The sequence below is a fragment of the Triturus cristatus genome, chromosome 2_1, assembly GCF_964204655.1.
Source record: "Triturus cristatus chromosome 2_1, aTriCri1.1, whole genome shotgun sequence".
Classification (NCBI taxonomy): domain Eukaryota; kingdom Metazoa; phylum Chordata; class Amphibia; order Caudata; family Salamandridae; genus Triturus; species Triturus cristatus.
The window spans coordinates 1032848121-1032864224 of NC_140581.1; the positions used below are offsets into that span (position 1 = coordinate 1032848121).

Sequence of the window (16104 nt, forward strand, 5' to 3'; positions counted from 1 at the left end):
AATAATTAAGGAATTCGCTAATGGTAGATAGCGAGATGTAAAATTGTAACCATAGTTATATTTAATTTCAGATCGGATTCAGAAATCATTGGGTATGCACTGGACACGCTCTACAATGTAATCTCTAATGACATGGAAGAACAAGGTAAGACACTATTTCTCTGTTTCAATTTTTTACAGGTGTAATTATCCTTGAGGGAGGGAAAAATAACGGGGACACGCTCTTAATCCAAAAATTACTCCTATATTTTAGCAGACGTGTTTCGGCTAACATTCCCTTATTCATGCTATCACAAAGCAAAATAAACATGGATGGATAACACTGCTTATGAAGGTATCCAAAAGACGTTCTCAGTGGAGTTACAAAGGAGTAATGAGAGAGGACTGCGCCATCCTAGTACAATATTATGGCCGCCATCTTGAGTGTGATAAAACCATGTGCTGCAAATAGCGGTACTGGCTTCCTTCATGATGATAAATTCACATTAAATCCAATAAAGGTTTCACCCACAATAGGAAATCGCAAGTAAAGTCCCAGTAGTTAATCACTACTCAACCAAAGAAGGCTCAATATTTCAGTCCCTTCTGACAGTTGTGCTCTGAATGAGCCGCCCCTCGTGTGCCTCAGGAACGGCTGTTTCACAATCGCTTGCTGTATTCTAGGAATCAGTACTCCTCCCTCCCCAACCCACCAAAATTCCTGGTATTTGCGACTTAATGCATATTTCCCCCAAGTGTAGTGGTGACTGTAAAATAAGGTGGATTTTGTTTCCGAATTGTAAGTTTCAAGTATAAAAATCAACCTTCATTGCATTGCCTCAAAAATAATTGCAGTGCACATGCTGTACCCCCTGTCTAATCTATATCTAGCAAAGCTGTTCAACTACTGTGGCTTTGCCATTAACACGCGACCTCCCCCCCCCCCCCCCCCCCCCCCACCCCCAGGTGCAGATCATGATGGACAGTAACATGCTCCTGTCTCTGGTATCCATGCAGCATAAAAAACAATGGGATGGTTCAATTCACAACATAAAGAACCACGGCACAAACTCAACTTCCAATGTGAATGGATTGTGCTTCTGTTTTGTCGTTCTCAAGAAAGCATAACCAGGGGAAAACGTTGTTTTACACACTTATTGTCCCAATATCTTGCCATGCTTCAGCAATTTGCTGGCAGATACATGGATTACTGCTTGGGAAGTTACTGACAGAAGGCAAAATGAAATATTAAATATTCATTGGAAACAAAAAATAATTACATTTAGCAACAAATTCTGGCTGGCTGGCACCACCCTAAAATGTGGATGTACTCTGTTAATTGTACCTGTGTATTTAATACCTTAAGCCTTTTTAGCACTTTCAAGTGTTGTGCTCAGCTTTTCAAAATCTAAATTATAAAATACTTCTAAAGATTGAGATTATAAAAAACTTGAGTGACAATAACCACTGGACTGAATCAAACACCGAAGGAGAAATTTAATTAGAGATGGCGAGTTATCTTGTATCCTAGACTGTCCTGAACATGAGATTCATGTGGTCAGCTTACTTGGAGATGGAGAGACAATGGGGCAATACTGAATTTAAAATCGTGAAAGGCAACTGTCTAGAACTGTGGTGCCTTACTTTCCTCCTCCTTTCCTCCAGTGACCACCAGGATCTCTGTTGTTGTGTTTTGTTTACTAAAATGTTGGATCTGGACTTAGAGCTTTCCACTATTGGTGGATGATTTCTTTTTTAGGCTGTTTAAAGATTATATGGATTACTGACATCCAAGGTGCAAGCATCATGTTAGGCAGTCTATGGTGGATGCTGACAACACTTTTGGTACCTTGATGCTGACGATACTTTACGGTACTTTAGTGTCTTTTATCCATGCATTGTTGTCAGGTATTGTTTGGTCAATAATATCCTCACCGCTCCAGTAAAAAGGTAGAAACTCATTGAGGCTATGATGGAACCTTCGCAGTTATGGTAGCCAAACCTCTCGTTGTTGGCAGCTCGAAAGAAGACTATGTACTTCTCTTTGCCCGTCCAATTTCGCTATGCCAACCTCAAGGGGTAACCCACCAAGAATCTTGGGGTCTGGTTTGAGGAGAATCTTATGTTTGCGACCCAGATCAAGAAGTTAGCTGGGAACTGTTTCGGGCTACTCAAGAGCCTTTGGAAATTCCTTCCACTTCTCCCTAGGGCCACTAAGATAACTGTCACACGAGCCCTGATTTTATGCTGGTTAGACTACGCTAATACCTTGTATGCTGGCATCCCGGGTTACCTGCTTAACAAACTCCGGGTTGTTCAGAATGCGGCAGCCAAGCTTCTTCGCAACGTCCACGCCAGAAGTAGCGTGAGACAACATGTGCGCTCTCTTCACTGGCTGCCCGTAGTCGAAAGGATTAAATTTAAGTCCTTAGTTATAGCACACCTTCCTCTTCATGCCTCTGGCACTATCTACCTATGAAAGCGCTTCTCTTTCTATACGCCTGCGAGACCTCTGCACTCTTCCACACAACTGCTGGTGCATGTTCTGCATTTTCGGCTGCAAAGGATGGGTGGCAGCTCCCTTGCTTTGAAAGCCGCTTTAGCCTGGAACTCGTTGCCATTCACTCTTCGGTGTGTTCAGGATCCCAATACGTTTTAAAAAAGCTGAAAACATTTCTCTTCGCTTAATCTGATCCCCACTCTCTCTTAGGCTCGTGCTGGGACACTCCTTGGAGTATCCGTGCGCGCTACAAATATAAATAACATAACATAACATGTGCTGTTTGAGTGATGCGTTGTTAGTTGTAAAGGTTGTTGAGTAGGATTCAGTGATCAAATAAGAAAAAAACAAAGAGCACCAGGAGGCATTTGAAACTTTTTGGTGTTTCATAGACATCCTGGATTGGGGCAGTTTTTGCAGGGACTAAAAGCAGCTTCATATACATTCTTAAGTATTTGGTTGATTTGGAGTAACACTTCCTTTTGCAGTGCTTTAAAGAGGAATGTGTTGTACGTTCATAGGCGGCAAAATCACTGGGGATAGGTACATTTGTTTTTAGCATGCTAGGAATTCAGTGAAATTGTAAAGGTGCTGATGCGCTGATTTATTATGTCTGAGTAGGCAGGCCCAGTTGGTGTGTCCTCAGTTTGATTAATTTACATGAGAAGAATGATTCCTTTGTGTAATATGAAAGTTAAACACAGTTTTTGAATGGTTAGTGGACCTTTATAATATATAACATTAGATGCCACATGGTGGCAGTGGATTTGTGCAGCGTCTGACTACAGAAATAATGCTTTGATCTTTGCACATGTCCCATTTGATATGAATGTCCGTTTCCAAGAACTTATCTTGGACGGTCAGAATGATACTCTTCACATGATTAAATCTGGACTTGCACTTCAATTCCATGGCCCGACTCATGTATTCTTCATTTACCTTTTGATGTCATGCTTGGTTTCGAACTTTCAACGTCTCCACTGATTTCCAAGCCAAATTGATGGAGTTCTAGATTTGAGATCCCTAGGTCTGCTGGCTTCCTGCATCCTCCTACTTTTGCCTGCACGTTGGAACATGAGGGCACTGCAGTGACACGTTTGGTCATCTTCTCCTCAGGTCAAGGCGGCCGGGTGCAGAGGTGTTCTGAGGTGTCCAGCTTTCATGACCAGAGACCCTCGCGGTAGAAGGGGCCAGCAGGTGGGGTTGGTGAGTCCTCTGTTGGCAAACCCAAGGAGTGTTTCGTCTCTGGAGGCATGGGTGCAGTGGTGTTTTTTGGTGTCCATTTTTTTTCTTGCGACATTTAGCCCTCCCGGGTCTCTTGGGGTGCCTGCAGGGGAGCAGTTCCGCTACTCCATGAGAGGTCTTGGGTGAAATGCTGGCAGTCCTCCCAGGCTTTTAAAGGCACATCAGCTGCCAGACTAGTTGGCTTTGGTGCATTTGTTAAGGCCAGCAGGCAGAACTGGCAGGGTTGGCACCAAGTGTAGGAAAATGGGTTTTAGTTGCAGTATCACCCCCCACACACACTTTTTGCCTGGTATTTAATGCAACTTTGACTGAAGTGTACTGGGTGCCTGCTAACCAGGTCCCCAGTACCAGTGTTCTTTCCCTAAAAACTGTACAATTGGCAATACCTTTAGCACCTCTAATGTGCCCTCTGGGTGCATGTATTAATAGATCCCTCACTGCCATCAGTGTGGGTTTATCAATACAAGATGTTTGATGCCAGACATCTTTGGTTTCAGTGAAGCTATTGTGTAGCTGAGGAACTCGTTTTTGTCCAGTGCCCAGCACATGTACTTAAAAATGGCTTTCCTCAAAGACGCACCTTTATGGGTGTAAAAAAAGATGGCGCCCTACAGCAAGACCCGGTAAGCAGAAAAGCCAGCAGCAACATCGACAACATGCCTCACAGAGGTCCAGGTCTACTGACTCCAGCGGAAAGGGAGAATAAATTAACATAAACTGCAAGCATTACGGCTGACACCACTGGACATGATATTGGACTCAGTCCACACTAGGACGTCCCTGATGCAACGCAACGCAACGCACAAACAATCCGATGAACTACCTCACGGGGGCTGCGCTGTGTAATGTCTATGCCCTGCTTTGTCTAGAATGCAAAGATAAGTACACCGCCCTATGCGGTTGTGAACTGTGGATTCTCAAGTACAATGTTGGCCGTAGCAGTCGACTGACAAGGGAGGACCCCCCGAGGGTCGCTGACAGACTCTTCCCCCCACGCAAGTACAAGTTTTGGGGTAGTGGGAAGTTCTAGGACCGCCGGGCAGGGAGGGGGAGGGGGAGGGGAATGAGGAACAGTTTAAAGTTTTCAGTTTGTTTTCATTGACGTTTTTGTTCAAAGGCATGCACGGTGATAAAGTACAATGGGTATCACAAGGAGCATCACACCCTTACATGGCCAATATCGTAAATGGCACATCTAGGCTCGCCAAGGGACGCTCCGGATGTCCCTCCCCTGAACCCCAGAGGGCTGTCCCCTCCTTTTACTGTGTTATCGTGGCATGTGAACGGATTAGGGGAGAAGATTAAAAAGGGGGCTGGTCCTCCAGTACATTAAACGTAAAGGTCCGGCGGTGGTACAGATATTGGAATCCCATTTGACGGGCACAGCATGCAAGGACCTAGATAGATGGGGGTACAAGATGGCAGTGCACTCTGAATTTACATCTGGCTCTCGAGGAGTAGGAATCCTGATTAATAAACGTTTCCCACTGATACTCCTGGGCTCATGGACAGATGACCAGGGACAGTTTGCAGCGCTGATATGTCAATGGGAGGGACGTTCATACAACCTAGTTTCAGTCTATATCCCACCAATACTAAAGCAAACAACCCTCCCAGCGTTGGGGGAATTTCTACTCTCCCTCCCACAGGCAGAAACCATTATAGGTGGAGACTTTAACGCCACAATTGATGCATCCATAAATAGAAAACCCCCTAGGGTCCCTAGCGGCGCAAGCCTCAAATTAGTGGATTTTGTGGAAGCTGTGGGTCTCATTAACGTATGGAGAGCTAGGCACCCGCGGGATCTGCAATACACGTTCCACTCAGGGGTTATCAATAGCCTATCAAGAATAGATGATATATTCGCATTAGCAACAGGGCTAGACAGGATATCGGAGATCCAACACTTACCCCGGGGCATCTCAGATCATTCCCCGGTGTACATGACCTATACAACCCACAGTACCACTCGACGTAGACTGTCCCACTATATCCAGGATATCTTAAAAATCGACAGATAGGAAAGGGGCTGCTTAAAACCACTAAGCAATATTTTGCCGAGAATGAACACTCAGTGTCCTCCCCTCTGACATTGTGGGAGGCGTACAAAATGGTACTGCGAGGTCAGGCAATCTTATTAATTGCTGGACATAAAAAGACACAAAGACAGCAGATGGAGGCATTAGAACAGGGAGTAGCCGAGGCAGAGGCGGATTATGCACTAGACATTAACGATGGGACGACACATAGGCTAAATCTAGCACAAGAGGAATATAAGACATTTGCATGGGAAGAAGCTAAGGCCAAGCTCACAACTACGCAATATACTGTCTATGAGCTGGGCGACAAAGCAGGTAAGCTTCTCGCCTGGTTAGATAAACAGGACAAAGCTAGCCGAGGGATCGCCCTACTTCGGTTGGAAAACGGAGATATGACCTCAGACCCTCAGCGAATAGTCGACTTGTTGGCCTCGCATTACGCAACTATATACAAGCCCACGGCCAATAATACCGTAGAGGACATCTAGCCTTCCTTGAAAGATATTCGTATGCCCAAATTATAGCAGGACGCAGCCAAGGCGTTTGACGGTGATTTGACCACAGATGAGCTTACATTAGCCATAGGCGCACTGCACACGGGAAAAGCCCTGGGGCCCAATGGTATCCCGGTGGAGTTCTACAAGAGAGCAGCTACTCGCCTTACACCACACCTACTTAACATGTATGAGACAAGTCTACAGGTTGGAGAATTGCCCAAAGATCAGCGCTTTGCGACAATAGTAGCGATCCCTAAGCCAGGTAAGCCTCCGCAGGAATGTATGTCCTATAGGCCCATATCTCTGATAAATGCAGACGCAAATATACTGGCTAAAACACTGGCACTGAGATTACAGCCCTTTCTCACAACAGTGATCCATCCGGATCAATCAGGCTTTTTTGCCAAACCAGAACACAGCCATAAGCCTCCGGAGGCTCCATGATGTCATGGCACAAAGGTCCACTATTGCGGAAGACGCAGTTATACTTTCCCTAGATGCACACATGGCATTCGATATGGTCGAGTGGCCCTTCCTCTTCGTTGTCCTACAACATATGGGGTTCGGCCCCAAATTCAGCGACTGGGTACGCCTACTATTAATTTTCTTTTTTTTTTTAAATGGCTTCCCTTGTCACTTGTACTCACAGTAATTGAACTGGCCAGCACAGGGGCGAATGTCCACATATGTAGTATAGTGCACCCTGCCTTAGCCTCCTTGTCCTAGGTAACAAGGGTACCACTTACTATGGACTTACAGGGGGTACTAAAGGATTTGTAAATTGGGGAAATAATTGTACAGTTTAGGGAAAGAGATCTGGCACTGGGCATCTGGTTATCTGGAACCCATTGCACTTCTGTCCAAATTGCATTGAGTACCAGGCAAAAAGTGGGGGTGACCATGTTAAAACGTGGACTTATTCGTCTTCTCGAAAAATGCTCTGTGCCAGCAATTCTGCACCTTCTAATATCCATTAATGAGAGCCTTGGGGGTTTCAGCTGATGTGAAAAGTTCATCTGAACTATTCATTTCCTCTCATACCCTTGCTTCCTGGAGTTCTTAGGAAGATTTTCCAAGACCGAGCCCAAGTCCTTCTCATCGCCATGGATTGGCCAAAAAGGGTATCTTATGCGTGCCTTTTACGCTTTCTTCACATGTCCCCGCTTCGCCTTCCATTCAAGCCGGATCTTCTCTCCAAGTTGGACCGGATGACTCTACCACCTCCATCTTAGAGACCCCCACCTACATGCTTGGCGATTGAGTGGGGACAACTGTGCTTTTTTAAGGCTGCCACTGGAGGTGGTCGACCTAATCTTAACTGCGCATCACTCCTCCACGAAGTCTGCTTAGTCTGCCAGATGCGGCAACTTTGTTGCCTGGTGTGCGGACAATGATGTCGAACACCTGCAGGCCAAACTAGCTCAAGTGCTGCAAATTGCGCCTTTCCTTGCTCAGAGGGGCTATGCTGTTGGCACGGCCATCCGCTATTTAGCCACCTTGTCTACTTTTCTCTGTGTGCCAGATCAGCCGTCACTGTTTAAATTCCCTGTTGTGATGCGTTTTCTCAAGGGTCTGACCATCCTCTTTCCTCCTACTCCCTATGTGGTTCCTCACTGGTACCTGAATCTAGTTGTTACCTTTTTGATTGGGACTCCATTTACAGTTGTAGCCTCCGTATGTTAACCCTTTAAACTGTGTTTTTGTTGCTTTTACTCCTTCTAGTTCAGTGAGCTGCAAGCTTTTAGCTGTCACCCTCTATTCACTATATTTAAACACTGAGTATGAAGTTCCTTTTAAGAGATGAGAAATGAAAGATGCTAACTGTATGGTTGAAACCAATGGAGAATCGGAGAGTAATCTCCTTGTTGGAAAAAGGCCCTCACACACCTGACAAGTAGGTGTCTTGCTTCATCATCGGGCCTGCTCCTACTCAGGCCGGCGCTGCAATGCCCGATCAGGCACCCGTTGAGGGGCCTACTTCTCGGAGATCTTTTTTCCAGAGCCGATAGATGAAGTGCAAGTGAGGGTCCTAGTGTCGGTACAAGTGAAGGTGTTAAGTGCGTTAAAATAGGGAAAAATAGTCCAATCCAAAAATATTTTAATGAGTATGGCTACTTCCCTAATTAAAATGGATATAACGCGTATCGTCACTTAATGTTGTGTAGTGATACGCTAAAAAGAGGTCGACATGTTTCTTGCCTTTATATCAAGGTTGATGGCAATTCCTCAGGACCTAGTGATATACTACCTCCACATTTTTTGGTGGTGGTCACCCAACGCAAGAAGTGAAGAAGCGGCCACCTTTACAGCACCCTAAAAAATGTGTGGGGGTGGTTGGTACCTTGGTATCAACAGGGGTTAGCAATGCTTAACCCTCGTTCAATCCGTGCCGGGCCATAATGGTACCGGTCGCCGCCAACACTGAAAACTAGTGTCGGTTTTCGAGTTGGTTCACAGCGTTAACCCTACCCCAGCGAAACGACCGGTCCAAGTAGTCTATTCACTACCTTTTTTCCTAATAAGTTGCTGTTCCGGATGTGAGCTGGGTTCCTCCCGAAGGTGGTCACCCCTTCCATCTTGCCCAATTCATCACTCTTCCAACCTTCTACGTTTCACCTCATCCTACGAATGAGGATAAACGATTGCTTTGGTTTGATCCTAGGCTGGCGGTTAGCTACTACCTAGACGGCACAAAGGTGTTTTGGTTGGATCACCAACTCTTTTTTTGGCTACTGTGAGGTCAATAAAGGTGATGCAGTACAGAACAGCACGCTATCTTGGTGTATCATCCTCTGCATCAAGACCTGCCACTCCCTGGCCAAGAAAGAGCCTCTTGAAGGAATCAGCCCATTCCAACAAAGCAAAATCTACCACTTCTGCACTACCTAGAGGAGTCCCGATTACAGAAATCTGTAAGGCAGCTAGCTTTTTTTCCTTGCACATCTTTGTGAAATATTACTGTCTGAATTCAGAGGTGCACAGGGATGGGCACTTTGCCAGGTCCATTTTGCAGGATTTCATTTTATAACCATCCATCAACCCTTAGCAGTGGATTGTTGTGAAATCTGTTTTACAGGTGTGGAATATGAAGGTAGAAGTATCCATCAGCAGAAAAAATTACTTACCTGCTGTAACTATCTTTACGAGAGATACTGTGTCTGTCTGCATATTCCTCACTGACCTGCCCGCCTCCTCGTTTGATGGATGAGTTATAAGAACTGGTCATAGGATTGCATGGTCTAACTTTTGGTACTGCAATCCTTCGTTGATGTCAGCCTGCTCTCTTGCCTAAAAGGCTTGAAAAAAAATGGAAAGAAACTGATGGTGCACCAGGATGGGTAATGTATGGCCTCTGTAGTGTCTCCTGATGTCACTTCCAATATCGACCGTGACAAGCACCCTCTACTGACTGCTTTGTGCTTTTACGTTTTCATGATCCAGTCTGACACCTGTGGTTTGTTCTGCAGGCTAGGAATCTGCATAGATACACTATCCATCAGAAAGGTTGTTACCATATGTAAGTAGCCTTTTCTCATTGGTTTTACAGATACAATCTGAGTCAGTTTCATTCACATTAACGTTTTGTTAGTTAACTCCGTCACATCTACACTTTAGCAATTTGATGGCATGTATTTGATTCAGTAGCCATGGTGCTGTGAATTGCTCCATTTCAAGTTCAATGTGGAGACTTGATGAGATGTTAAAAAAATACTGGTGTCAACCCATTAACTCCTGAAGTATCATCTGTTCTACATTTTTATCAACTTTATAACACTTTGATTAGTTTTAATGGACCCATCTTTTTGTGTCTGAACTCAACTCTTTATTACCCAGTGTATCTTGGTTCTGCCTGTTTGCAGGGTATTATCCACTCAAATGTTTTTAATGTAAGCATTCTAATTTACAAAGTTACAATTATTTAGGACAGTGCCAGTATATGCCTTGCCTAATCTGTTGCTGATTGGCCAAACTTGTCTTTGGTCTTTTTTCTTGCAGTTTGAAGTTACTTTAGTCCATTGAGAACTAAGGGTCTTCTGTAAAGATCGGGGGCACCAGATTTTATCTAGTTTTCTTAATAAGTGTCTGCTGATGTTGAAATCTTATGTGTAATAAGTATTTTTGGGATTTACTTTATTGCCTTTTGGATCGATCTAGAATATTAATTTGGTTTTATGCACTGACATCACCCCAGTAACGATTTCCTGTTGCTCAACTTGACAATACGGGGAAATTAATTGGTGTGTGTGATTTGCAAAATAAACAGTTTTCGGCTATTCATATAACGCATCACTGATGTGCCATGCCTGTTAACAGTGTAAGTACTATACCCCGTTCATTCAGATGAAAAAGGACTCATAATCCTGGTATTTTGCATGGCTGTATTCCCTTTTAAGAAGGAATTTAATAAAAGGCATATATTTTATAATTCTCATTGTGCATATGGGATAGTTTTCAGACAAGGCACATAAGTGGGTAAGCTAGAAGAAACCAGAGTTTGAATGATGCCCAATGTTTCTCATATTTAGAAATAAAATATGTTGACCAGTATGATTACTCCTAATATATTTACATACCGAATCACCACTGCTCTTTGCATCATATAAAAGCAGATGTGCAGAGTTTATTGTTCTATATATTATCATTGCTGGAACGGTCATGACTCATGAGAGGCAAAGCATCGAGAGAGTCATGATTTCCCTCCCCTCCCTCAACAGTGGTAATAAATATCATATTATCCTTTGTACACCTGTGTTAATAGATTATGCCAATAAATCTTTTTAATGTGCATTTTTTAAACATATCTTTATTGGCATTTAGTTATACATTCTTCATCACATAATATTATTCAAACATTAAGCGTATCTCTCTTGTGTTGGGATATTACAGAACTTCATGGTATTACTTAGCACCTTTTATCTCCAATGGACACCCATAGAAGGGGTACATTAGTTATAGCATATGATTACTAGTCTTGCTCCTTCCAACCATTACTCAACCTAGAGTTCAAATGCCTATTCTTATATCTGTCCCTTCTCTGATACAGTGTAGTTTCCTTGTAGTTCAGAGTACCTATAGCTGAGCAGGAGGTGTCGCTGCCATCATATGAATTTGTTTTAACCAATATATTTAACCAAAACCATGATGCAAAGCGTAGGTTTGTGCAGCTTGGTAAAATTACAATGGCGAGATATGTAAACTAATTCGATTTCTTTTCCTCTGTAAAGGATTGTTACATGCAATCTATGAGCCAGTAAAAAGTGTTTTTCCTCAAGTTAACTTTTCTGGACTATGGTAACAAACTAATCTTTGCATCGTAGTAATGTGTGAATGCGTGTTAATAAATACAATTGCTCCAAATAACAGGAATATCTGAAAGAAACACGTTAGTTAGATTCCTCACCTTAGAATATCCCCAGGCGTCAGACTGGATCCGGAAGATTTTTCGTCAGCAATACCCCTTGCGCGTCGCTAGGCGTCGTCTGCGGCTCCGCGTCCGTCGTCGGCGTCGTGCGCCGGGATGACGTCGTCGGAGTACTTAGACGCCGCCCTCGCGCGCTGACGTCAGTTCTTCTTTTTTCCACGCCAGTAAGCGCAGATCCGGGAGAGCTACCCCTTTTAGTCTTTTTTGACTAAATCTTTTTTGATCATTTTTGATCCTTGTCTGTCGACATCTGGTGCCGGTAGGATGCCTGGGTTCAAGGCTTGCGAGGATTGCCATCGACTGATGTCGGTGACCGATCACCACCGCCGGTGCCTCTACTGCTTAGGCCCCGACCACGACGCGGAGTCGTGCAACGACTGCCAGGCCCTGACTTCGAAGGCTAGGCGGGAGCGGTCCCGCAAGCTTCTCGAGCTTCGCCACTCGGCTCCGCGTCGTGCGCGATCCCGGTCCAGGAGGAGGTCCAAGGATCGCTCGCGGAGCCCTAGCCGACGCCATCGATCGTCCGGCTCCAAGTCGTCGGGTAAGTCCAAACGCTCAAAGAAGTCCAAGAGGCGACACCGCTCTTCGGACTCCCCTCGCCGGTCGCGCGACTCGGCCGAGGGTCAGGGTGGTTCCACCCCCGCGGCTCCGGCGGAGCCGCAGGTGCCGCGTCCGCCCCCATACCTTCCGGTCCCTGGGACTGACGCGGCGCCGGCGGAGATCAATGCCTTCCTCTCGGCCATGAGGAGCCTGGCCCCGCCGTCGACGCCCGCTGGCGCGCCTTCGGTTCCCGCGGACTCGACTGGGCGATCTTGCCTGCCGGCGGCTCCGGCCCCGGCGCCGTCGCCGACTCCGGTCTCGACGCCGCAGGTCCCCGCGGGGCCCATGCCTGGGCCCCAGTCGACGCCGGTTGACCTAGTCACTCCTCCACCGGCGCCGACGCCTGAACCACCGACGCCGTCACCGGCGCCGCCGGCGCACACGCCTACACCTCCGGCGCCGCCGACGCCTTTGGCGCCGACACCGCCCCAGTTTAGCCCTCATCCGGACCCGGCGCCGCAGCGGCGTCGACCGACGCCGCATCCGACGCCGCTTGAGTCCTACCATCTGTACAGTCCGGTTCCGATCATTCCTCCTGTTTATCAGGAATCGGAAGAAGGGGGCGACTGGGAGGGGTTCGAGGACCCTATGGCTGTTCAGTCACAGCTTTCTCAGGACTGGGCAGATGAACTGGGGGAGGCCAGTGGGCTGGACACCTCGCCAGACACTGGATTCACTTCTCCTCCGACCGTGGCTTCGGAGGAGGGTGCAGCATTTTCTGTGGTGCTGCGCAAGGCGGCCGAGGCCCTTGGGCTCGAGTTGCCTGCCGTGGCTGTGAGGACTAACATCCTCACTGAGGTGCTTCAAACCTCAGCAAGCTCCACTGAGCCTCTGCTGCCGTTCAACGAGGCCCTCACTGACGTTCTGCAGGGCACCTGGTCCAAGCCCTCCACAGTTCCTCCTGTGGATAGGAACGTTGCCAGGCGCCACCGCCCTGCTCCGGGCGACCCCAGTTTCCTGTCCCAACACCCCACCCCCGAGAGTCTGGTTATCCAGGCCTCTACCTCCCAATCCTCCTTCCCGACCGCTCCGCCGGACCGGGATTCCAAGAGACTCGAGCAGTTTGGCAAGAAACTGTTCTCGTCCCTTAGTTTGGGCCTGCGGTCCTTAAATACCGCCTGTCTCTTGGACCGTTATTCCCATTCCCTGTGGGATACGGTGGAGGACGTGCTGCCCCTGTGTCCGGAGGAGGTCCGGACGCGTCTTAACCAGGCTTTGGCCGATGGGAGGGATGCAGCACCGCACGCCATACGATGTGGGCTTGACACCACGGACTCGCTGGGTCGGGCGATTTCAACCACGGTGGCGCTCCGCCGCCACGCCTGGATGCGGTCCACGTCATTTTCCGGGGATGTCCAGACCACCCTCATGGACATGCCCTTTGATGGCACTCGCCTGTTTGGTGAGAAGGCGGACAGTGCGCTGAACCGCTTTAAGGACTCCCGGGCTACGGCCAAGTCCTTGGGCCTCTCGGCTCCGCGGGCGCACGCCTCCGCCTTTCGCCCCTTTCGTGGCCAAGGAAGGGGCGCCTCCTCACGTCCGCAAAGCCACCAGCCGCAGAACCAACCTGCGCGCGGTCGCGGACGTGGCTTCCGCCGTGGCGGAAATGGAGGCCGACGTGGTCAGCCCACTTCCACCCCGGCAGCATCCGCCTCAAAGCCCTCCTAGTCCGAGCTTTCAGGCCCATACCACGCCAGTGGGCGGCAGAGTTCGCCATCACCTGCTCCACTGGCGGTCCATAACATCGGACAGGTGGGTGCTGCAAATCGTCCGAAGGGGCTACTCCCTCCCCTTCGAGACGACCCCTCCAGCCATGCCACCGCAGCACCACCGTATCTCGGGGGATCATTTGAATCTTCTCCGCGAGGAAGTTTCGGCTCTCTTGGCCAAGGGGGCCGTCGAGCGCGTTCCGAGTCCAGAAGTAGGTCGTGGTTGTTATTCCCACTACTTTCTGGTTCCCAAGAAGGGCAAGGGGGGCCTACGCCCTATCTTGGACCTCCGGAACGTCAATGCCTTCCTCCGAAAGGAAAGGTTCAAGATGCTAACGTTGGCTCAGGTTTTAGCTGCCCTAGACCCTGGAGACTGGATGGTAGCGTTGGACTTGCAGGACGCATATTTTCATATCCCCGTCCTGCCGGCCCACCGGCGTTACCTGCGGTTCACGGTGGGCCAAGAGCACTTTCAGTTTACCGTGCTCCCCTTCGGCCTCACCAGTGCCCCTCGGGTGTTCACGAAAGTGTTGGCGGTGGTCGCAGCTCATCTGCGCAGATCAGGGGTTTCAGTCTTCCCCTATCTCGACGACTGGTTGTTGAAGGCGGGCTCGCCCCAGGCAGTCGTCTCCCACCTCCAGACTACGGCGGATCTCCTGCATTTGCTGGGGTTTTCCATCAACGTGCCGAAGTCACACCTGAGTCCCTCTCAGAAGCTCCTCTTCATCGGAGCGGTTCTCGATTCGGCGCAGTTCCGGGTCCATCCACCGGAACAGCGGGTCCGGGATATACAGGCCCTGATTCCCATCTTTCGGCCTCTATCCCGGGTTTCGGTCAGGCTAGTGTTGCGGCTTCTGGGGCTGATGGCCTCCTGCATCCTACTAGTGCATCACGCCAGGCGGCGCATGCGGGCTCTGCAGTGGGACCTGAAGTTTCAGTGGGCCCAGCATCACGGCAACCTGTCCGACCATGTCTTGATCTCGGAGGGCACTGCACAGCAGTTGCAGTGGTGGCTCACGGACCGCGAGTGGGTCCAGGGCAAGAGCCTCTCCTTTCCCCAACCGGAGCATGTCGTAGTGACGGATGCGTCCCTCCTGGGTTGGGGTGGCCATATGGGAGAGGTGGAGATCAGAGGCCTCTGGTCTCCGGCGGAGTCTCGTCTCCACATCAACCTGTTGGAGTTGAGAGCGATCCGGCTTGCACTGAGAGCCTTCTTTCCCTCTGTCAGGGGAAGTGTCGTGCAGGTGTTCACGGACAACACCACCGCCATGTGGTATTGCAACAAACAGGGCGGGGTGGGGTCGTGGACCCTTTGTCAGGAGGCTCTGCGCCTCTGGACGTGGCTGGAACACCAGGGCGTCACCCTAGTGGTTCAACATCTGGCGGGCTCTCTGAACGCCAGAGCAGACTAACTCAGCCGCCGGTGCATGATGGATCACGAATGGCGTCTGAACTCCGAAGTGGCGCAAGGTCTCTTTCAGCAGTGGGGAGAGCCTTGGTTAGATCTATTCGCCACCGAAGAGAATGCGCAATGTCAGCAGTTCTGCGCGTTGGAATTTCCAAGGCGGCACTCGCTCGGCGACGCTTTTCGTCACAAGTGGAGTTGCGGTCTGTTGTACGCCTTTCCGCCTATACCACTTCTGCCCAGAGTGCTGAAGAAGATCAGGCACGACCGGGCCCAAGTCATCTTAGTGGCTCCGGATTGGGCACGAAGATACTGGTATCCCGAGCTACTCAGTCTGTTGACCAATCCCCCGATACGTCTGCCCCTTCGGGAGGATCTTCTGTCGCAGCAGCAGGGGACGGTCCTCCACCCGAACCTGTCCAGCCTCCACCTCCATGCGTGGAGATTGAGCGGCGGCAGTTGATGCCATTTGACTTGCCTCCTGAAGTCTGTGATATCATTCTGGCAGCCAGGCGTCCCTCCACAAAGTCGGTATACGCCTGCCGGTGGAACAAATTTGTGGCATGGTGCACAGCAAAGGCTGTGGATCCCCTTTCCGCCCCTCTTTCTGAGGTTCTCCTCTTCCTTCTTTCTCTGGCCCGGCAGGGCTCTGCCCTGGGCACCCTGAAAGGTTATCTTGCTGCCATCTCCGCCTTCTTGCGGCTTCCT

General features: G+C 48.8%; 1 protein-coding gene across 4 annotated transcripts in view; it reads left to right on the forward strand.

Annotated features, from left to right (window-relative positions):
• The window catches only part of USO1 (USO1 vesicle transport factor), a 448004-nt gene that overhangs the window by 69115 nt on the left and 362785 nt on the right, over nucleotides 1-16104 (forward strand). For all 4 annotated transcript variants that reach the window (XM_085635281.1, XM_085635255.1, XM_085635264.1 and 1 more), the window contains exon 4: nucleotides 72-145. In XM_085635281.1, coding sequence (XP_085491407.1) covers nucleotides 72-145 — 74 coding nt within the window. The remainder of the gene's footprint in view (nucleotides 1-71; nucleotides 146-16104) is intronic.